The 24,518-nt window shown below is 42.7% G+C and overlaps 1 protein-coding gene across 1 annotated transcript in view; it reads left to right on the forward strand.

The window, feature by feature from the left end:
* mao (monoamine oxidase) overlaps positions 1–22,595 on the forward strand; it is a 42,297-nt gene extending 19,702 nt beyond the window's left edge. Inside the window, exons 4-15 of the mRNA XM_056232963.1 lie at positions 3,606–3,710; positions 4,734–4,825; positions 4,915–5,056; positions 7,532–7,681; positions 15,524–15,683; positions 20,839–20,935; positions 21,052–21,105; positions 21,192–21,249; positions 21,331–21,428; positions 21,532–21,643; positions 21,974–22,036; positions 22,284–22,595. Coding sequence (XP_056088938.1) covers positions 3,606–3,710; positions 4,734–4,825; positions 4,915–5,056; positions 7,532–7,681; positions 15,524–15,683; positions 20,839–20,935; positions 21,052–21,105; positions 21,192–21,249; positions 21,331–21,428; positions 21,532–21,643; positions 21,974–22,036; positions 22,284–22,439 — 1,287 coding nt within the window. The 3' untranslated portion in view covers positions 22,440–22,595. The remainder of the gene's footprint in view (positions 1–3,605; positions 3,711–4,733; positions 4,826–4,914; positions 5,057–7,531; positions 7,682–15,523; positions 15,684–20,838; positions 20,936–21,051; positions 21,106–21,191; positions 21,250–21,330; positions 21,429–21,531; positions 21,644–21,973; positions 22,037–22,283) is intronic.
* The last annotated feature ends 1,923 nt before the right edge of the window (positions 22,596–24,518 follow it).

The raw sequence follows: 24,518 nt of genomic DNA on the forward strand, positions 1-24,518 counted from the left end.
TTATTCCAAAGTGTATGAGTTTCTTTCTTCTGCTGAACACAAAAGAAGATATTTTGAAGAATGTTGGTAACCAAACAGTTTATGGGCTCCATTGACTTCCATTGTATTTTTTCCCCTACTACTATGGAAGTCAATGGGGTCCATCAACTGTTTGGTTACCAACATTCTTCAAAATATCTTCTTTTGTGTTCAACAGAAGAAAGAAATTCGTACAGGTTTGAAACAACTTGAGGGTGAGTAAATGATGAGAGAATTTTCATTTTGATGTGAACTATTCCTTTAAAAGCCCATATAAGGCTGTCAGTTCGTACTGTCGTTAACATTTTCTCCAACAAGCAATGAGACCTGTTTTCCTGTTTGTTCATGTGATGTGATCCTTCATACATTGCTACACTATTGACAATAGACAGTGGAGCTTTTTTGCCTGCGAAATTTTGCTGAAACTACAGTCATTTTGCTAATGTGACTGAACCTTAATCGCTAACACATTAATTACTATCTTGACTTTGTTGACTTTAACTACAGTGAAGCAATTCACCGTTTGAGTTCATCCAGGATGTTTATCAAAAGCCCCTTTTCTTTGGCTGACCTGTATTATGAAAGAGGCTCATAGTTTTATCAGCCCCTCACGTAGTCAGGCACATTTGCGTCTGCACGATTTGCTGAAAGTTTTACTACCGCTTTTATAGTATCACCTGTTACTCAGCAATCATGTATTGGCCTTGAGCCTGTATTAGCCAATAAGGGCCTTACAACGAGCAAACATTTTATAATTAAGGTGAGCGTACAGCCAAGGCGCCTGTGTAATCAGCTTTTCTATAGCTGTAATCCTAAAGGCCAGACCCAGTTTCCTCTGCCTCGGTCCGTGAGCCACTCGCATACAACTGCACTTACAGGCAGCATTAGCATATTAATAATTTGATTATGATTGAACAGTTGTGCAAAGGCAGTGTTGTTAAAAAATGAATACTAGTGTAATTTACAGTGTTTGCATTACTGTGCATTACATTTGCAATACTAATAAAACCACATATACTTGTGTATTAAAATTTGGGAACTACTTGGAATTACATAATGATATTGTTACTATTGCAATCAATTATAGTGACATGTAATATGCCTCAAGTTTTACCTACAGGTTTTTAATTCCACATTTAGCAAATTTCTTGGTCTTGCAAAAATAATTGCTGTGTCCTAGGAATGGAGAATATATCGGTATAAATCGGTTATTGATATTAATGTTTTTTATATTGTTGGTTGAAGTAGACATATATTGGATATTTATTTGTTTATGCTCATTTTCCCTATATTTACATTTACATTAGTTTTGCCGTCACTTAACGGTGACTTAGTTAATCTTTAAAACACTAATAATCTTTAGTTAATCTTTAAAACACTAATAATCTTTAGTAAATCTCAAAGTCAATATTTTTTCGTACTGTACATTAAAATGTTGTGATGCTTAAATTCACATGTAGCATTTTAAAGGATAGATTTTTAGTGTTTTTTAATTAATTAATTTAGATAAAAATAGCGTATGATTTTAATATCGGCCATGAAATGACAATAATTATCAGCTTATCCATATCATGGCCAATATCATTGCAAAAAATCCCAAACATTGTGCACATCTGCTTATAACAACTGTTTATCTCTGAAAAAAACAAGATTTCTGTAAAAATGTCTGTACTGTAACATACAGGCAAATAGAATGTTACTTCAGAGGATCATACATTTTGCGTTGGACAGGATGTGGTCTCATATCTCATTGCTAGTAACTGAGACTGACGTGGTGGGCGGCTATAGAGCAGTATGAGGTTAGTGATAGTAGAGAGGCTTAGGTTCTGCTCTGGCTGAAAGGATATCATAAAAAATGCACTCCATCTCTCCACCTCAATTCCGTCGCTATGGGAACAGACCTGTTGCTGGATGCTGAGTGATCTAGTGTCCTCCCCTGTATTGGTCTGGCAGCCTCACAAATCATATGGAAATGTCATGGTCCCTTATTTAGCTGAACATATTTCCCTGTGGTGCTAGTTGGCTCAGAAATGCAAATGGCTGAGTCATGTTAAAAGATCATAAATTATAAAAGAGCATTATGCATATGCTTTTTTTTTTTTTTTTTAAACCCAGCCTCAGGCCACATAGACCATTTATGAATGGGTTCAACTGGCACTGCTGTAGAAGCGTCATGCATGTGCCCCCTCAGATTTTTAAGTGTATTTTAAATTGAAAAAATATATATTTGATCATTCCTGTACCTCAAACAGCAGAGCATGATGCTAACAACTCAAAAGTCATGGGTTTGAATCCAAGGGAATGTATAAACTGAATGCAATGGAAGACACTTTTGTCTGGCAAATACATAAATGTAAATGTATAATTAAGCATGGATAATTATAGATTACAAAATTGTCAAGGGGGCTTTATATCTATCACTTTTATATACAAAACAATAGGAGCATGGCATTCCTTTGTTGCTGACAAGTGTTTTGCGTGGTTTGCCATTTGAAGTGTTCAACCATTTAACTGTCCTACTAAGTGCATTCTAGTCCTACTCAAAAACCACGCTGGTTCCCCTCAGATGTTTTCTGCAAGCAATAAAATGACAGGGTTTTAGCAATTAAATGACGGTGCGCTGAAAATGCACAAATCATTATGACACACAACAAATTGCCTGGAAGTGAACGCTGGACATCAAACCCAGGGGTGCGTGAGAATCCTTCTAGGTGACAGGTCTTTGATTGTGTCAGCAGTTTTGACTAGGTTGCCTCATTCAATGTTGCAGTAACCTTTAGTACATTTTTTTGACTGTCACTCTAGATCCTTCTTTAATGATGACTAAACCCATAATGAACATTAAGTCCCTGATAGTAACTTTATGTTGAAGAACATATTGAAACGCAGCGCTTCGTCTTTGATGTGTAGTCAAACATTAATCAATCAGCCCAACAGTGCTCATTTAAGAGCCCCACAGCAACAGAGCAATCCAGGTATGAAGTAATGTCTGCATATAGTTACCCTATTGGCCAGCCACAGAGAATGATCATACTGACTAAGCGTTTCCACTACTGTGGGAAGCAGGCGATGTGTGAACAGCTTGTGTCATATAGCTGCTGTTTGCCAAAGACTAACATTGTCATTATCTGTCATTATGAATTTCTTTTTATTGTATTAGCGTTATTTATGGGTACTTTTTCATTATTGTATGTTCCACCCCAACCCTCTAAATGAGCATATCTCTTTTTCCTGCACTTAATAAAGAAGATTGTCACATTTTTATGTGAAAATCATAAAATCGTACTGAGACTTGATAAGGTCACGCTGTTTCTGATCTTCTGGTTGTATTAACGCAAACTGTAAAGGCTGTGAACAGAGCCCCTCCATTAACTGATTAGATTCCAAGCCAGGCGAGATGCAGTTACGTATATTTTAGGCAGCGAAGACCGTTTTCCATTCCAGACTGGTTATACTTCTAATGATAATGAGGTCATGATGGCTATGATAAAGACATTACGTCAACAATGACAAAATAATAATTACAATTTTCATTATTTGGTGATAGGGTAGTAGGTTTTTAATAGACGTTGTTTCTTGTTTCCCAGGGGAAGTCATATCCATTCAAAGGGCCTTTCCCTCCATTGTGGAACCCTCTTGCCTACATGGACTACAACAATCTCTGGAGGACAATGGACAAGATGGGGATGGAGGTAAAGGCCATTTTTGTTCATAACCGGCTCCATTTGTTTCCAAAAAAACAGTTCTATTAAGTGTTCTCCCATATACCAACGATACTTATTGAACGGCGCCACAACACCGCTACTGAATCAACATCACAGAACAGAATACGACCAGTGTAGTTTGATTCCCGAATGAATGGCTCTAATGTGTCAGTACTTACACATACACTGTGTAAGGTTCTTTTTAGTGAATGAAACGCGGCGACAATCTGCAGTCAAATGCTCCTAACAAACATATAATCATCCGACGCATTACGGGGCGGCATTAAAATAAATAAGCCATCCACTTGCACCTGATGCTGGATCTGAAGTTTGTACAGAGACGCAAATGAGCTGTTTAAACAGGACGCGATAAAAAGAATATTCCTTTACTCTTCTATTTGTCCTGCTGTCAGCCGACTCAAGCATGTGAAGCAAGTCAGAAATTGAACAGGCATTTGTATACGGTGTGTGATGTGAAACTATTTCTTGATATCTTGCTCTTGAGGCAGTCATACAAATATGCATTTTCAGTAGTATTTTATAAATTATGAATAAACTATATGCTACCACGTTTTGTTTAGTATTGTTTAATACATTGTTAAAGGAGTTGTCTCATCTAAACAGACTATGACAAAAATAAATGTGAACACACTTTTCCTAAGAAGTGTTTTAAATGCATATTTTATTAAAATATCTCATCATTTAGCAATGGAACTGCATTTTTTTTAACAAAAATATATTTTTTTACATATAAATGCTAGAAGTATCGTTAATGGTATTGTTAAAGGGTTAATTCATCCAAAAATGAAAATGATCCCATAATTTACTCGCTCTCAAGCCATCCTAGGTGTATATGACTTTTTCTATCAGCCAAACACAATCAGAGTTATATTAAAAAATATCCGGCTCTTCCAAGCTTTTTAATGGGAGTAATTGGAACCCTAGACTTTGAAGCCCAAAAAAGTACATCCATCCATCATATGAGTGCCTGACAGCAAGTGTGCACTTTAGATTCCTAAAGAAGCTCCATGGAGGGCCCCTCATGCTGAAGAGTGGGACAAGATGACCATGCAGCAACTCTTTGACAAAATTTGCTGGACCAGGTACAGAGAAGGGACCAATTAATATCAGGTTATTGTTTTTGCATATTGGCTATTGATGGCATATCCCTTTACCAACTTTTTGCTTGCAGTGCCGCTCGCCGCTTTGCCACTCTGTTTGTCAATGTGAACGTGACCTCCGAGCCCCATGAGGTGTCTGCTCTGTGGTTCCTTTGGTACGTCAAGCAGTGTGGAGGCACAATGAGAATCTTCTCTACCACCAATGGAGGCCAGGTAAGTCTTCAAACTACATGTTTAGCTCATTAAAGCTGTAGGCCTCACTCTAAAAAGTAATTCAGGGGACATGTTACCACAACGTAAATAAATGCATGGTTGCAAGTTAAAAATTCTAATTTATTGTTTTAATGAAACCTTTTAAGTTGCAAACATTATTTTGTAGAGTTCTGTTGACATAATAATGTTGATTATTACATCAACTTGATATCGTCTGTAATTTAAACAAATTTTTTTGCGTTAATTGACTTTTTTTTAAATTAGGTTGTAGTAACTTAAATGAAATTGTCTTGATAACTTTGGAAATTCGGCAGTGGATTTCTAGTTCCAAGCATGCTTTGCTTAGGACTGGATAAGGAGAATAAATGTTGAAATTAAGTGTTAATTTATTTGATTTAAGTGAAGGGAAAGACCTGTTAGTGTTTAATGCTGTTATGTTTGACATTTAAAAGAGGTTCTGTAATGTTGACGATTTTATGTTTACCATTGTGCTGAAGAGTAGATGATGCGAAGATAAAGACTACATTGGCTCTATAAGCAATGACTGCGCTAATGCCAGTGACAAGTAATATCTTACTTGTTCATTAAAAATACATGTTAAATAGGTTATGTTAGCATGTGCTATGATAGCTGTTGATTTGAACTGAAATAGATAAGGTTAATTGGTTCCAGGGCTACAACTATGGTAGTTGGAGCGACATCATTTTTTTGAGTAATCAACTTTAAAAAAAAATTGTGTTTATGCTACAAATTAAGTTCCTCAAACTCAATGTAGCTTGTTGGTTGAATGTAAATTCACTCAGTTATCATAACCCAAAATAATTGATGCAAACTGTTGTTAATTTGGTTGTTGGTGAGCCAACACATTATTTTTTAGAGTGTGTTGTGTAATGTTTGAATACTATGTTATCTCGGTTGGTTAATTCTCTGTTAAAGAGCAGAGTTAATTATACGGCAAACATATGAACTCCATGACATCTACGTTTGCACAGCATGTTTTTGTGCATCTCTTTGGCTTTTTCACTGCACCAGTATAATTACCATCTGTGGGAGAGCGGGAGAAAGACAGGGCAAGCAAATGAGAGATGGGGGCTTTAACGTCCTCACATTGTCTTTTAGAAATATTGGCAGTTCAGGAAAGCACTGCAGGTGTTAGAAATAGTGATATAAATCAAGCAGTAGCTGTTCAATCCGATGTTCTTGCCAAGTCCAATAGTCACTGCCACCGTTCAGTCTTTACCCCTAATTTAGCTAACCACAGCTCTCAAAATGGGTCTAGTTGGGAAGGCAAAAAACTGACTTTCTGTGGAAGAAAGAGAAATAATTTGCTGACATGAGTACAGAGGAAAGAGGTACATTGGGTTAAAGGGCTAGTTCACAATGCATATTCAAATATATTTAAATGAGGCATAATGCCAGGTTAGACGTCAGTGGTTAGTTGCAATTAGTTCTCATATTTCTTCTAATTTTTCTATCTAGACCACTAGAGAGCATCCAATATTTCTTTATGACCGTTACAAATATTTGTGTTTAAATATTCAATAACTGATATTCCTAACCATTTTTATTTTTTGTCATTATTTTTATTTTATAGTAATTTATTATTATTGTTATTATTATTAATTGTATTAATAATAATCATAATATATATATATATATATATTTATATATATATATATGAGTAAATATACTTCATTTAAATAGTAGTATTCCTAAAATATGTATAATTGAATTGATTTATTATCGTTTTCATTTGCATTTTGGGCTTTGTCTAAAATTGGTCTGTTTGTAGATCCAATATTAAAGAACCAGTTACCAAAAAAAGTGTAAACAATTTTCTGTCAATCATTTTTCCAGTCAAGCCACTGTCCTCATACAGGTTAGGTATTCAATTTGTTTAATCTATGAAGATGAATTTTATTCATTAAGTAAGTTGATTATAGTTTATACTTTTCAAGAGAGACTACCTTGTGCCGTCCCCATTCATTCCGGACACAGAACTGATTATGTAACATACCGAAATAGTGGCCACTGTATCTGGGTCATATATAGCAGGAGCCTCCTAGCAAATGTGTCATTTGATGGTACACAAATAAACCAAAGGACAGTTTTCTTTAAGTTAATAACAAACTGTCCCTTCTTTTATTAAAGACTTCCTATGTGATGGCATTGTCAATGAACTGTTATGATTTGCCTGTTCCTGTTCTATAACCTGTTTTATATTCTGAATGTGTCTGATAAGGTATCTGCATGGTGGACAGTATTATACAACTCTGTCATCATTCTATCTCTGAGACACAGAGACACCTGTTGGTGGATTAAAGAGTTGCATTCCATTTTTATGTATGACTATTAAACTGATCATACCCATTACTTACAATATCTAACTAAAGTGCATGGACAATTTAGTATGATGCATGTGTAAGCTATTTTTGCTAAGTCTGGAAAACTACTTTCTGCTGCCCCATATGACAGGAACGCAAGTTTGCCGGAGGTGCCAATCAAATCAGTGAGGCGATGGCGAGAGAGCTGGGTGACCGTGTGAAGCTGAGCAGAGCTGTCTACAGCATTGACCAGACTGGAGACCTGGTGGAGGTCAGGACAGTTAATGACGAGATATACAAGGTGAGAAGGTGCATTTGGAATGGACTACTAGCATAATGCTTACTGCAAACTACACAGTATATAATGACTACTAATTAAAACAAGCTATGTGAAAGAATGCATCATGCAAACTTTCAAACAATAGCACATGTCCAGTTGTTGTCTAGGAAACACACACACACACACACACACAAGTAATTTATTTGTATTGAATAAATATATGACAGTAAACATGCTTTTGCATTTGTAGTCAGATCTCTTGGGCCTTCTGCGAGGTGGAAACATACTAGTTTGACTCTAATTATGTCTTTAATACTTTTATTCAGCAAAGACGCAATAAATTGATCAAAAATATATTATATATATATTATATTATAATATATTAAAACAATAATATTCCACAAAAAAATTAAGCAGCACAAACATTTTCATCATCTATAAAAAATAAGAAATGTTTATTGAGCAGAAAATCTGAATGATTTCTGAAGGATCATGTTACACTGAAGACTGGAGTCATGATGTTGGAAGTTCAGCTTTGCCATCATAGGAATAAATTACATTTTAAAGAAAATTCTGTCAGTAAAGGGATAGTTCACCCAAAAATGAAAATTACCCCATGATTTACTCACCCTGAAGCCATCCTAGGTATATATGACATTCTTCTTTCAGACGAATACAATCGGAGTTATATTAAAAAATGTTACGGCAGACGGCCGTACGCAGCGATTTACGCCAAAAGAGTAACACTTGACGCACAACGTAATGACAAACGCGGTTGCCCAGCCCTGTTAGTTTGAACCGCGAGAGGCATCAATTGCCGTCATTACGTTGTGTGTCAGGTTCAAGTGTTACTCTTTTGGCGTAAATCGATGCGTACGGCCGTCTGCCGGAAGCTAGTTATTTTAGTTGATAAAGTTTTAAATATGGATATTTTTCTTACACGAACGCATCGCTTCACTTTAGAAGGCCTTTATTAACCCACTGAGACGCACGCTTGGGGCACTTTTATCATGAATAGATGCGCTTTGATGGATTTCCAAAGCATCCAGCCATTCACTGCCATTATAAAGCTTGGAAGAGCCAGGACATTTTTTAATATAACTCTGATTGTATTCGTCTGAAAGAAGAATGTCATATACAGCTAGGATGGCTTCAGGCTAATTTTCATTTTTGGGTGAACTACCCCTTTAATTACTCACCCTCATGTCGTTCCAAACCCTTAATACTTTCGTTCATCTTCGGAACACAAATTAAGATATTTTTTGATGAAATCTGTGCTTTCTGTCCCTCCATTGACAGCTACTCAACTGAAACTTCGATGCTTTAAAAAGTTCTTAAAGAGAACGTAAAACGAATCCATATGAATTGAGTGGTTTAGTCCCAAATGTTCTGAAGATACACGATCGCTTTATATAATGAATAGATTGAATTTACGCTTTTATTCACATATAAACATTCATCAACGCACACATCAGTTGTGGTAAACGGAAGCTCAAGCATGTTTGCTTGACGTGCGAGAACCAATAAGGTTCATTCTCGTGTGTTACGCATCACGTTTGAGCTTCTGCAGGAACCAATGAGCTTCAGTCTCGTGTGTTGCGTAGCATGTTTGAGCGAGAGTAAGCATGTTTGCATGTTTGCATGTTTGAGCGAGAGCAAGAGTTTTGTTCTCGTGCATCAATGTGAATAAAAGCCTAAATTCAATCTGTTCATGATATAAAGCGATCGTAAAATTTGGACTAAACAGCTTAATTCAAATGGATTCGTTTTACGATTTCTTTATGAACTTTTTGAAGCGTCAAAGTGTCAGTTACGTAGCTGTCAATGGAGGGATAGAAATCTCTCAGATTTCATCAAAAAGATCTTTATTTGTCTTCCGAAGATGAACGAAAGTCTTACGGGTTTTGGAACAGCATGAGGGTGAGTCATTAACTTTTGGGTGAACTATCCCTTTAAAATATATTAAAATAGTAAAAAGTTATTTTAAATTGTAATACAATTTTACAATATTACTGTTTTTACTGTGTCAAATAAATGCAGCATTGACAAGCACATTAAAAAAAATAAAAAAATCTTACAGACCCCAGACTGTGCATACAACATTTTATTGTCTTAACTTTTGCTATGCGATCAAATTTGTTACATGGAAATGGAAGATCAACTCAATTACATTGCATTGTGGTATACAGTATTCCAAATAAGTAGTGCGTCACCCCTTATTTTGTGCATGTATACAAAATTTGTATAATACACACAATATACATGATACTGCAGAAATGGTAGTAGTGTAGTATGTTAGTCTATGAGGTCAGTAACCAGTGATGAAGTTCCTTCTGAGTAGGCAGTATCTTACATCTCAAATTAGCTAAATCGGCTAATTTGAAGGACAAATGTCCCACTTTGAAGTATGTATCACCATGTGTGTAAGCTTGGTGGATTGTTATCAGTAAGCTGCTCTTCATCCCCCTGTCCTGGCCACATCCTCTTTCCTGAGCTGAAAGCTTATTAAAGGCTGCTGTAGAGCTGCTTAACCTTCTGGGGAGGAACAGTGGGGGGACACTGGAACGACTATATTCAACAATATATCCATATATCTAAAACTTATACACTACAGTTCAAAATGTTGGGGTGGATAAGGTTTTTTTAATGTAAAAAAAAGTATTTTATGCTCACCAAGGGCCAGTTTCACAAAGCTATTTTAGACCGGTCTATAGACCTTATGTAGCCACGCCCCTTTTCCGCGCTGAGCTCATTGTCTTTTGACTTCCGGTCTGTATTTTCACAGCGATCTTGCCTAGTTATGAATGAACGGCTCATTAAAAAAAAATTCCCAAGGTCCATTTGTTAAGATATGCTTTACAATGCTTATCATAAACATTACAATGCTCATGATAACTTTCGTTAACTCTACAATAAGTACCGGTAAATCAACTTCACCAGCTAATTACTCCTGGACAGCGATGCCATAGAAATATACAGAGCAACCGCAAAAACGGAAGTTCAAAGACAATATTCTAAAGATGGCGGCGCCCTCGTTTCTCTGGTGCATAAGGTCTATAGTGTTAGACAAGTCTAAAATTTGCTCATAGACTAGTCTAATGCAAGTTAGACTGTTTCACAAAAATAAAGACTGACTTAATTTAGACCAAAAAAATTAGACAGCTTCCCCCAGGCTAACTTAGGTCTAAGACTCTGTTACCTTGGCATCCAGCAGTAACAATCAGTTACATTACAAACAGCCGAAAGAAAAGGGAAAATGGCCCTTTTCAAATTAAACATTTCTTCTTGTTACTACATTCTCCGCTAAATTTCCCAAGTAAAATGTCCTTGTGACTGTTATACTCCTCCAACAAACACATATCTTCCGCTGGGGTAAACTGCACTGAGCGGTTGAATGCGCTTACTCGATCCGCCATGTTTTTGTTTTGAAAAGTGTCTTATTTTACCCAGAATGCATTGCAGTGTAGTCCTACTTAAGATAGTCAGAGTCTTAAGTGCTTTTTGCAACGGTCTGACTTAGATGTCTATCTGAAGTCTGACTATCTACTATATCTAAGCCATAGTCAAAGTCTATCTTTGTGAAACCGGCCCCTAGTCTGCATTAATCTGGTCAAAAACACAGTAAAATCAGTGATATTGTGTAATATTATTACAATTTTAAAATAACTGGTTTCCATTTAATATATTTTAATATGCCATTTATTACTGTGATGGCAAGGCTGAATTTTCAGCAAATTTGTTGTGAAATTATTAATTAAAAATTTTACCTTTTTTTTTAGGTTTTGAGACTGTAAATCGAATCGGTTACCTAACGTAACCTCGGTTCTCTCTAGAAGAGGGAACGAGTATTGCGTAAGCTAGCTTACGCTGCGGGAAAGATTCATCTTTGCTGAGATATTGAAGCCAAAAAATTATTTCATAATTTGTATCCATTGACAACGCAGTTCCTCTGCGGCAGACCTAGAGCAGGCTAGCTAGCAGCTCATTGGTTCGCTCAGAGAGAACTGCTTAAGCCTATGGGAGAGCGGGGCTGAACCCGCTTCCAATGAGAGGCGCCCGCGCGCTCATTGCGTCATGGCCCGCCAGAATGGGCGTGGCTATGGTGTATATAACAGTCTCTCCCAGGCTTATATGTTGATTTATTTCAGCGTGAAGCGAAACGCTAGTAGCGCAAGCACGGCCGGGAACGCAATACTCGTTCCCTCTTCTAGAGAGAACCGAGGTTACGTTAGGTAACCGATTCGTTCTCTTACGAGAGGTTCTCTCGTATTGCGTAAGCTAGCTTACGCTGCGGGAACACCTGGTCAACGCCGTGCGCGCTATGAATCCACTCATGAATCCCAGGGTGATACCGGGGGATTTTTAACGTGGAGTGAATGTATTATGAGGCCGGCAGAGCGGGCACATGAAGTGTATACATAAGCATGTATGAGGCCGGCAGAGCGGGCACATGAAGTGTATAAGCATTTAAGGAGAGCACAAGGGGCGAACCGGTTGTGTGAGGGACTCCCAGTAATGCAGCTTCTTAGGGAGCTGGTCGTTTAGACAGCTAGTAATTTTGCCTGCAAGGCGGGAACTTCCAAGTTGTAAAATCTGACAAAAGTGGACGGGGAGGCCCATCCCGCGGCCACACAAATGTCATGAATGGAAATTCCACAGGACCATGCCCACGATGAGGCCATGCCTCTAGTGGAGTGCGTCCTGATGCCCAGAGGGCAGGGCAGGCATTTAGATGCGTAAGCAGAGGCGATAGCGTCTACTATCCATCTAGACAGTGTCTGTTTAGAGGCGGCCAGACCTTTGGTGCGCCCCCCAAACGACACGAAAAGCTGCTCAGCGCGTCTGAACGCGGCAGCGCGCGTAGTGTACAATCTCAGAGCCCGCACCGGGCAGAGGAGATTGGCGTCGCGCTCACTATCGGATGAAGGCAGAGCCGATAGGGAAATAATCTGAGCCCTGAACGGGGTACCAATCGCCTTCGGGACATAGCCATGTCTAGGTTTGAGAATGACAACAGAATCATTCGGACCAAACTCGAGACACGCGGCGCTGGATGAGAGCGCGTGAAGATCCCCCACGCGTTTTACTGAGGACAGAGCCGTCAGAAAAAAGGTTTTGAGCGAGAGGTATTTTAGGTCCACAGACTCGAGCGGTTCGAACGGGGGTGCTTTCATAGCTTCGAGAACTATAGAAAGATCCCAGATAGGAACCGAAGGGGGGCGCGGAGGGTTCATCCTCTTAGCTCCCCTGAGGAAGCGGATGACTAACTCGTCTTTGCCCAGGGACTGAGCGCGTCGGGGTTCAGAGAACGCCGCGACGGCTGCCACGTAAACCTTGAGAGTGGAGGGGGACCTGCCCTTGTCCAGCATCTCTTGAAGGAAAACAAGCAAAGACGGCACCTCGCATGACCGTGGGTCCAGATGTTTGTCGGTGCACCATTTTGAGAACACAGACCATTTAGACGCATAGAGCCTTCTCGTGGAAGGTGCTCTAGCCTGTATGATAGTGTTTCTTACTCCTTCTGGCAAATCAACGAATAGTCGTTGATCACCCATGCATGTAGCGCCCAGCGCCGTGGATGGGGGTGCCAGATCGTGCCGCGAGCCTGAGAGAGGAGATCTGCTCTGACTGGGATGGGCCACGGGGCTGTCTGCGACAGCTGAGTGAGCTCCGGAACCCAATTCTGACTCTCCCAACGCGGGGCTATGAGGAGCACCGAGTGGCGTGTGTCCCTGATCCTCTGAATTACCTGTGGTAGCAGAGCGATCGGAGGGAATGCATAGAGCGGGCGGCGAGGCCATTCCTGGGCTAGCGCGTCCTCGCTCCTTGAGAAAAATATTGGGCAGTGAGCGTTCTCTTCTGACGCGAAGAGGTCCACCTCTGCTCTGCCGAATAGCCGCCACAGTATTTGGACCGTTTGTGTGTTCAGGGACCATTCTCCTGAGGAGATGAGGTTCCTGGACAGTATGTCTGGACCGTCGTTCAGATGGCCCGGCACATGCGTCGCTCTGAGCGAGAGCAGGCGGCTCTGAGACCAAACTAAAATGCGGTGTGTCAGTAGGAAGAGATTCCTGGACCTGACACCGCCCTGACGGTTGAGATAGGAGACCACAGCCATGTTGTCCGAACGGATCAGGACGTGGTGTCCCCGAATGAGCGAGAGGAAGCGCGAAAGCGCGTTCTCGACCGCAAGCATTTCCAGACAGTTTATGTGTAAGGGGCTTTCCTGTGTCGACCAATGGCCGAAGGCCGGTGAGCCCTCGCAGACTGCACCCCAACCCGTGTTGGATGCATCTGTCGAGATGACTTTTCGGCGAGAAAAGGTCCCCATCGTGACGCCCTGTCGAAACCATTCTGCTACTGTCCATGGCTGCAGCGCCGTGAGACATGTCTGCGTAACTCTGATCAGCTGGCGGCCCGTGTTCCACGCGCGGTGGGGTACACGGCTGTTTAACCAAAGCTGAAGCGGACGCATGTGCAGAAGGCCCAGCTGAAGCACAGCGGAGGCTGAGGCCATGTAACCCAGCATCCTCTGAAAAGTTTTCAGAGGTGAGCGGGTGCCCATCTGAAACGAGGCGGCCAGTCGCTGTACACTGCGCGCGCGCTGTGTAGACAGGCGAGCCGTCATCGTGACCGAGTTCAAATCTATTCCTAGAAAGGAAATCGATTGACTGGGTTGAAGGGAGCTCTTTGTCCAGTTGACAGAGAGGCCCAGCGTTTTCAGATGGTCGAGGAGAACTGCGCAGTGCGACAGAAGCTCCGTCCGTGATTGGGCCAAAATCAGGTGGCGAAGACGGCCGGCTTCCTCAGACTCCCAGATGCTCGCTAGAAGGTGCCTTTTTCCACGACGGCGGCTTTTCTCAGGACAGCAGAAGCGTGTAGCTCGCTGAAGATGAAATGAATCAACATATAAGCCTGGGAGAGACTGTTATATACACCATAGCCACGCCCATTCTGGCGGGCCATGACGCAATGAGCGCGCGGGCGCCTCTCATTGGAAGCGGGTTCAGCCCCGCTCTCCCATAGGCTTAAGCAGTTCTCTCTGAGCGAACCAATGAGCTGCTAGCTAGCCTGCTCTAGGTCTGCCGCAGAGGAACTGCGTTGTCAATGGATACAAATTATGAAATAATTTTTTGGCTTCAATATCTCAGCAAAGATGAATCTTTCCCGCAGCGTAAGCTAGCTTAAGCAATACGAGAGAACCTCTCGTAAGAGAACCATTAAAGCAAAATAAAACTCTTTTTGTTATATACAGAGTCACAAAGACAGGTGTGATATCAGAGAAAGCTTTCAGATAGAAAGGACATTTTATGTGCAGTCTCTACGGCAAAGTCCCTACGGCAGCTTTAAAGTCACCATGAAATCAAAATGGACCATTCTTATTTTTTATTTTTTTGCTGTGTTTATTTTTCGTGCACATTATTATTATTATTATTTATTTTCACTTGTAATATTTAATCAAAATAACTTCCCCTCTATCTTGTAATGACGTCTCTTCTTTTCTCTTCTCTTCTCTTCTCTGATGACATGTTTACTGGCATGAGGGCGGGACAGCCTGTCACTCACATGAGATCATCCAATCACAACAAGCCAATCAATTCCGGATGGACAAAATCAAGTCCCGCCCTAAATTTTTTCTTGTTCAAGAAGCCGTTTCACTTGGATATATCTTACAATAGGGGACAAAAAGACAATCACAACTTCCATTTCATGCCGACTTTAAGTACGTTGTTGATGATTTATGGGGTTTGATCCTGCCACCTATTACTTCAACAGTCCTTTTAACACTAAACTATCTGAAATCACTTATATTTGTAAAAAGGTTGTTTTTTATGGCTTTTCTTTCTTTCTCTGTTCTTGTAGGCCAAATATGTCATACTTGCCATACCACCTGGGCTGAACTTGAAGATCCATTTCAACCCTGAATTACCCCCTCTGAGGAACCAGCTCATTCATAGAGTGCCTATGGGCTCAGTCATCAAATGCATGGTGTACTACAAAGAGAATTTCTGGAGGCAGAAGGGTCTGTACCTCTTGCCTATTTTCCATTAAATGAAATCACTTAAAAGCAGTTGAAGGGTGTGTTCACACTTGTAGTTCGGTTCTTTTGGTCTGGACCAAAAAAAGAAAATAATACATTTAGTCCTGGTTCACTTAGTGTTTACACTGTCATTTTAAAGGAACCTAAAGATAATTTTAAAAAAAAAACGTATTTTGCGACAGACTTCACGAACATCCAAAACTATGCTGTGTTCTGGGCTAAATGCGCTCGTTGTATGTGTGTACCTATGATGGTATTTTGACCAGCTAAGAAATCGTGAAGAGTTTTTAAAATGTGTAAAGGAGTCAAAACAGCGGCAGGAATTCCTCCGTTGTACACAAACGAAGATTTGCTGCAGGAAGACGGCGTTTCTGACACCTGTACTGAACTGTAATGGGCAACAAAGTTCCTATGAAGAGAAAAAAACAAGTTCCCTTTCGTTGTCACTCCGAGTTCCGTCGGATGACGACGAATGGGGTTTCGCTTAGAAAGCCAATCGACTTCGAGTACTACAAAACGAGCCAATGGCAAAGAAATGCCATGGGTCTGCGGAATTTGCATAGCGTAACTCCGCCTCACCTCGTGGGTATTTAAGGAGAACGCTGGCAGCAAATAGGCATGTTTTCGCTTCGGAGCCAAGGTGATCCTTCGTTCCACAAGCCATTCCTGTACTGTCAGTTCTTCAAGACGAGCGAGATTCTCTGGTGTTGGTGTGACGGCGATCTCCGGCGAGCGCGCACTTCCTGCTTATCTGTCTGTGGTTTGACAGCGAGTGTGTTTCTCCCCGGGCGCTTCAACACAGTCAGAGTTTCTTTCCTCTCACAAAAGAGCTTGCACGCGGCACGTCTTTTTAAAGATGCCTCGCCCGTGCACTTCTGGTTGCGGTAGACTCGTTGCCGACTCTGATGGGCACGAGCGTTGCATAGTGTGTTTGGGCATTGATCACGCTAGAGCAGCGCTCGTGGATGACTCATGTTCTCTCTGCGGGAACATGACCATCGCAGCACTACGATCAAGACTCAGTGATCTCGCAAGAGTGAGAGCCCCCTCATCCACACCCCGATCTACTGACTCTAGAAATAGAGCTAGTACTTCGGCTGGTGGCCAGGGTGATCTGAGGGTGACGGTTTGGAACCAAGCGCCGACTATCAGTCCGTGCCCAGCCGCACCCTCTCCAGTGTTGCAACCCGTGAGTGCTCGGGGGATTCCGGCGGGATCATCTTCGGGTGTCCCGCGGGTTTCCTTTGGCGCTCCAGAGGAGGACGCGATGTCTATCGCGGAATCACAAGGTGGGTCTGAGTCTCCCCGGGAACACGGGGTTCGCATTCTGAATTACCTCGACGACTGGCTAATTCTAGCTCACTCTCGAGATCAGCTTTGCGAACACAGGGACTTGGTGCTCCGCCATGTAGCCCGTCTGGGCCTTCGGGTCAACTGGGAGAAGAGCAAACTTTGCCCCGTGCAGAGGATCTCTTTTCTCGATATGGAGATCGACTCGGTCGCCATGTCCGCGCAGCTTACGAGCGAGCGCGCGCAGTCACTGCTGACTTGCCTGAGACAGTTCGAGGGCAAGAGTGCGGTTCCACTGAAACTTTTTCAGAGGCTCCTGGGGCATATGGCATCCGCAGCCGTGGCAACACCGCTCGGATTACTTCATATGAGACCGCTTCAGCTTTGGCTTCGCGACCGAGTCCCGAGGTGGGCATGGCAACACGGCACTCTCCGAGTACCAGTTACTCCGACCTGCCGTCAGACCTTCACCCCGTGGTCGAACCTCAGTTTTCTACGGGCCGGAGAGCCCCTGGAACGAGCTTCCCGGCATATTGTCGTAACGACAGATGCCTCTACCACGGGCTGGGGTGCCATGTGCAATGGACGTGCTGCCGCTGGCTCCTGGACAGGACCCCACCGCCTATGGCACGTCAATTGCCTCGAGTTGCTGGCTGTACAGCTCGCCTTGCGCCGCTTCCGAGCCGTGCTCAGGGGCCAGCATGTACTAGTCCGTTCAGACAATACCGCGACCGTAGCGTACATCAACCGTCAAGGTGGTCTGCGCTCCCGCCGTATGTCGCAACTCGCCCGCCACCTCCTCTTATGGAGTCAGAAGCATCTGAGGTCGCTTCGTGCCATTTATATCCCCGGAGCCCTGAACTGTGCAGCCGACGAGCTCTCACGGCTTCAGCCACTCCCGGGAGATTGGCGACTCCATCCCCAGTCGGTTCAGCTGATTTGGGACCAGTTCGGGGACGCACAGATAGATCTGTTTGCCTCTCACGACTCGACCCATTGCGCCCTGTATTATTCCCTGACCGAGGGCACGCTCGGCACAGATGCACTGGCGCACAGCTGGCCGCAGGGCCGCAAGTATGCGTTTCCCCCAGTGAGCCTTCTTGCGCAATTCCTGCGCAAGGTCAGGGAGGACGAGGAGCAGGTCACTCTGGTCGCGCCGTACTGGCCCACCCGGACCTGGTTCTCCGAACTCATACTCCTCGCGACATCACCTCCTTGGCCGATTCCTCTGAGGAAGGACCTCCTTTCTCAGGGACGGGGCACCCTGTGGCACCCTCGTCCCGATCTTTGGAACCTCCACGTGTGGCTCCTGGACGGGACAAGGCAGGTTTGAGTACCCTACCACCAGCGGTGGTGGCTACCATCACTTCCGCTAGAGCGTCGTCCACGAGACACGTCTATGCGTTGAAGTGGAACCTCTTCGTCAACTGGTGCTCTTCTCACCGAGAAGACCCCCGGAGATGTTCGATCAGTGTCCTGCTTTCCTTTCTTCAAGAAGGGTTGGAGCGAAGGCTGTCTCCCTCCACCCTCAAGGTCTATGTTGCCGCTATTGCCGCACATCATGACCCGATAGAAGGTAAGTCGGTGGGGAAGCATGACCTGATCATCAGGTTCCTGAGGGGAGCAAGGAGACTGAATCCTCCTCGCCCTCCTCTCGTACCCTCTTGGGACCTCGCAGTGGTCTTAACTGCCCTGCGCAGCGCTCCCTTTGAGCCTTTGCAGTCAGTCGAGCTTAACTTCCTGTCAATGAAGACAGCGCTTCTGACTGCATTGGCCTCCATCAAGAGGGTAGGGGACCTGCACGCATTCTCCGTTGACGAAGCGTGCTTGGAATTCGGGCCGGGTGACTCTCACGTGATCCTGAGACCCCGGCCTGGATATGTGCCCAAGGTTCCTACAGCTCCCTTCCGGGACCAGGTGGTGAACCTGCAAGCGCTGCCCCCGGAGGAGGCAGACCCAGCCTTGGCACTGCTCTGTCCAGTACGTGCTCTTCGCATCTATGTAGGCAGAACGCAGTGTTTCAGGACCTCAGACCAGCTCTTTGTCTGTTATGGTGGGAAGCTGAAGGGAAAGGCTCTCTCCAAGCAAAGGTTGTCTCACTGGATAGTGGACGCCATTGCTTTGGCATACCAGCAGCAAGGTCGACCGTGCCCCCTTGGTGTGACCGCCCACTCCATCCGGAGTGTCGCGTCCTCTTGGGCTTTAGCGCATGGCGCCTCGCTAACAGACATCTGCAGAGCTGCAGGCTGGGCGACACCTAACACATTCGCCAGATTTTACAATCTCCGAGTGGAGCCAGTCTCCTCCCGTGTACTGTCTTTTTCAAGCTAACATGGGATCCGTTAGGTGTCTTCGCTTGCTCGCCATGCCACTCCTCGGACTGGATACGTGCGATCTTCTCCTCAGGTGAGCTTCCCCGAAAGCCCTGAGCTCCTCCAGCACTGCTGACGCTGGCGCCAGTGTCTATTGCCTGCGCGTCGGCTAGGTGCCTTCCGTGTGCATGGTACCTCCTCTGAGCTACCCCCACATGTGTATTTCCACTGTAAGCCTCTCTGAGCATGTGTCTTTCCCTCGGCAAGCCACCTTGCCACCCCTGGGGTTGAAATATTCCACCTGCGGCTGGACACCCCAGTGATTCCCCATATGCATCCCTCGGGTCATATGTGTATTCTTAAGTCCCCCCCCTCTGGGTTGGCAGTAATTGCATACTTCCCTAAAATCTGGGATATGCTCCCCAGTGTACCTTGGTATTCCTGTGCTAAATAGGAGTCCTTCGTCCGTGCTAGTCTCACGACAGGGATCTCAGATTTACGCAGGGCACTGGAAGACAGCTGAGAAGTGGCGTGATTAGACTGGTATCCCCATTCGTCGTCATCCGACGGAACTCGGAGTGACAACGAAAGGGACCGTCTCGGTTACGGATGTAACCCTCGTTCCCTGAGTAGGGAACGGAGACGTTCCGTCTGCCTGCCACTTCCGCTGTACCGCGGGGATCGCCTGAGCTCAGTCTTGGCTCCTCAGCGAAGAAAACATGCCTATTTGCTGCCAGCGTTCTCCTTAAATACCCACGAGGTGAGGCGGAGTTACGCTATGCAAATTCCGCAGACCCATGGCATTTCTTTGCCATTGGCTCGTTTTGTAGTACTCGAAGTCGATTGGCTTTCTAAGCGAAACCCCATTCGTCGTCATCCGACGGAACGTCTCCGTTCCCTACTCAGGGAACGAGGGTTACATCCGTAACCGAGACGTTTCTGTCCTCCAGCATTCTGTACTTTTTATGGTGTTTTTGGTTCGTTTAGATGTCTTTGGTCCGCGTTGTGATTTATATTTCTGTCGAATCTCACCAGAGTTTGTTTAGAAGCCTTTTTAGGGTTTTGTTTTGCTTGTTTGGTGCGCACCAGGGTTTGCATGGCAGTGTACACACTTAATCAAATGAACCGCACTAACAGAGCAATCGCAACAGAGTTGGTTTTAAACGAACCAAACCTGACAAGTGTGAACACACCCTTAAAACAATCTGAGTGGGACTGAAGTGGCTACACACAGTTTTAAAACTTAAAACTATGAAAAATAATTTTCTTTAAATGAAATAAAGCTAAATAAAATATATAAATTTTAGATGAAAAACGTTGACTTGGCAACCTACTGAAATAACAGTTGAAGTGCTAAAATTACTAAAACTTTAAGTATAAAGGAAAGATACATTGAAAAAGTAAAAAAAAGACAAAAGGACATAATTATTCAAATGAAAACTGAAAATATAAAAATAAAAGCTCATTCAAAATATAATCGTATATAAATAATACTAAATTAACACTGGCTACACATGGCTGTTTTGATTTTTCAGGATACTGTGGCAGCATGGTGATCGAGGAGGAGGAAGCGCCTATTGGTCTCACGCTTGACGACACTAAGCCTGATGGGTCTGTGCCTGCTATAATGGGGTAAATAAAGCGATGAGCTTTCTACTGTAGGATGAACGTAAAGTCGTAAACTGCTCACAAAATAAATGAGATGCCTGAGGTGACAGAACCGTAAGCTGGTTTTTTCTCTTTTGCAGTTTCATCCTGGCACGAAAATCCAGGAAACTAGCAGGCCTGACGAAAGATGAGAGGTAGAAATGTCTGTTTTCATATTAGTTCATGTCACTATACTTTGCTGAAATGATTATTCTTACCAGAATGTTGTCAAACATTTCAGAAAGAGAAGGATCTGTGAGATTTATTCTCGTGTGCTCGGCTCAGAGGAAGCGCTACATGTGAGTCTCCATGACCAGAAATCATCCTTTAGTCTCATCATTTTTTGATGCTTACTTTTCATGGGGGTCTTTCTTTCTCAGCCTGTGCACTATGAGGAGAAAAACTGGTGTGAGGAGGAATACTCTGGTGGCTGCTACACCGCCTACTTTCCCCCTGGTATCATGACACAGTATGGCAGGTTAGTGTACCGTACCTCCAGATGGAGCATCTCTGATACCGCATTATACTAGACTGACTAAAGAAAAAAAATCAACATGAGAAGATGTTTCTCTCCATTTCAGGGTCCTGCGGGAGCCTGTGGGCAGGCTGTACTTTGCAGGAACTGAAACGTCCACAGAGTGGAGCGGTTACATGGAGGGGGCTGTGCAGGCGGGCGAGAGAGCCACTAGAGAGGTGGGTTCTTAGCCATTAGGGTTTAGTTACTGAGATCTAAATTGTTCAACCCAAATTTCCCGTTTCAACATCCTCAAGTTTATTGACTTTCATGAGCATGTTCAGTTTGAATCCCACATTGAATCCCACTGTTTTCTACACATTCATCAACAAAGCTTTATTCTCCATAAATATTGTGTTGGCTTGTTTTATTAGTTCTAGATGTTATTGTTATTACAACCTTGCTCGATAAAAGTGTTAAATTCTTTCAACAAAAATTGTACTAACCTAAATGCCTTAATTGTAAACGTTGCTGAAAAACTCAAAATACTAAATGCTTTATTCTCCCAGATTTTGTGTGCACTGGGAAAACTCCATGCGAGTCAGATCTGGCAGTCAGAGCCTGAATCACTGGTATGAAATTCACTTTTTTAATTTTAAGAAACATTTTCTATATGCCATAAATTTATATTTAACAATTTTTTCATTGAATTTCTGTTAAACCATGTAGCATTTTCTACAGCACATATTGGACCAAATGTATACAAACATATTATGGCTGTGTTAAACAGATATTAATTAATTTGAAAATATATGCCATAAATTTAAAGAAAAACCTCTTTGGGATCTTGAACAAGTATACTCTAAACCCTTTCCTCAGGATGTCCCAGCCCGGCCGTTTGTCACCACATTCTGGGAAAGAAACTTGCCATCCGTTGGAGGGTTTCTCACGTTTATGGGCGTGTCCTCCTTCCTGGCTCTGGCCACAGCCGCAGGAGTGGTCGCCTACAAGAAGGGGCTCCTCCCACATAGCTAAAGCCCCTCCCACTTTTACAACCTGTTCTCTGTGACCTGGCCTGTTGACTGTGGCGTTCAGTCATCTAATCACAGCCACAACTGCCTGGGTGTGTGGCCGAGTTACTTAGTTGAGATTTGACACACAATTGCTCAGTCATTGTTAAAAATTAACCAAGTGATTATTATGGCATAATGAGTAGTTACTAATTGTTAATGTGGGAATTGCCCTGTCAAAGTGTTCACAAACTAGGCGACAATCCACAACCATTCATTGCGTAAGTTGTTGTGTTTATCACCAGTCTTATTGATTACCTCTGCTAATTTCAGGTGCTGTTCTCAGGAACTCATTAATTAACCTTCCAAAATATTGAAACAACATTACAGAGATTAGATTCGCATTTGGCGATGCATTCTGTTGTAATCTGTGACAGAGAATATCTTCTCTACATCACAACACAGAAGCTGTATTAGCTTCAGCACAATTCACTATATCATTCATGAGAGAAGCAGAGGCTGTTCATGTCAAATTTACTCTTGATTCTCAGCATGCCATCCATGACAATGTCAAACGACAATTAGTACAGACTGGCTTTGTCTGGTAGTATAAAGAAGTGGCGTTTATCAGTCATAAAGAGCTGATTTGAAGGATGTCCCAGTGTTTAAAGCTGCTGTGTGTGATTGTGTCTGATTGAAACATAAAAGCATTTGAATGTACTTTTACATGATGTAACACAGAACAGTGTATACTTGAAATATGATTTTTTTTTTTTACTTGCATTTACTGTCAACCATCCATTGTTTAAGAATCCCATAGTATATTATTATAGTAAAAAAAATGCTAAAATGTCATTAAATGTTCATTTTTTAAAACAAATATAAAGACTTTCCCAGTTTATCTAAATGGTTTAATGAGAGTTTTGTTTCCCCCCCATCCACCAACTTTGTGATAGATAGACAGACAGATGTAAGTGGAAAGCATCCCCTTCCTCACCTTCGTAGCAGTAACCTGTGCAATATTGTTTCCAGAACAATTATAATGTTATGTATTTTATAAAATTTACCACGAAATGCAAAAGAATATTTCATTGTCTAAAACGGCAATTAATTGAAAGGGAGGTGATGCGGCCCAAAACATAGACAGATTTAAAACTAAAATGTATTATGTGTGTAAACCTGAAGTGTGTCAATTTTGTTGTTCCAAAGATGCGTTGTAACTGTTGTTTGTGGTGCCTTAATCTGATGTAGTATTCCTTTATTTCTCAAGTGCCTCCAGTCTTGAACATTGCTTTCTAAAAACGATGACTTTTCACGCAGTCATAACCAGAATTTCTGAAGATCTTTTGGTAGATAAATCTGCATCGAGCTCGAAGTGACATTTAAAAACTTGCTGTGTGCTGCTCTAGTCTTCAGCATGCTGTACAATCAAAAGCTCTCACTACAGCTTCCTGAAGAAGCCACTGATGATTCAGGACTGACCGAATCAGAGGCAAAGCCAATCCTGACTGTTGATTATAATGTTGGATAAGAAAGCTTACAATCCATGACCTACACCATAGTTGGTCAACTGTGAACTTAGTAACGAAGAGGTGATTCTTTAGTCCTGACATGTTGTAGTTGCTGTAACTCCGCCACCTGGTGTGCTAGTGAATTGTGCCTCTGTGTGTGTGTGTGTGTGTGTGTGTGTTGCTAATGCTTTTCTGAAACCACATTACATGGCCCTGTTTATCCGGTCTGTTGTCGTCTGCTCAAGGTTTGCATAGCTGCCCTGCTACGATCCTTATGTCTGATTTTGTGTGCGTATAAAAATGTCCAATGGTCTGGTCTTGTAATGCATTATTTGATCTTTGTACAAATCCAGCGACTAAGTAAGCTGATAATAAAAGTGTGATTTACCACCAGTCCCAGAGTATTCCGTTCCTCTGTTATCTGTGTACATACAGAGTTCTCATCCGAGTTTGCTGCCCTTTAAAGCCACAAGCTTCTTGATTGGCGTGACGTCCTCCTTCAGGGGAGAGAACAGATGAGGGTCTTCCAGCAGAGGAGAGCTCATTTCAGCCGCAGCAGGGCATGGACTTCCTCAGCCCATTTAAGTTCCTTG

This window comes from Rhinichthys klamathensis, unplaced genomic scaffold (assembly GCF_029890125.1).
Source record: "Rhinichthys klamathensis goyatoka isolate OS25496 unplaced genomic scaffold, OSU_Roscu_1.1 h1tg000358l_1, whole genome shotgun sequence".
Lineage (NCBI taxonomy): Eukaryota > Metazoa > Chordata > Actinopteri > Cypriniformes > Leuciscidae > Rhinichthys > Rhinichthys klamathensis.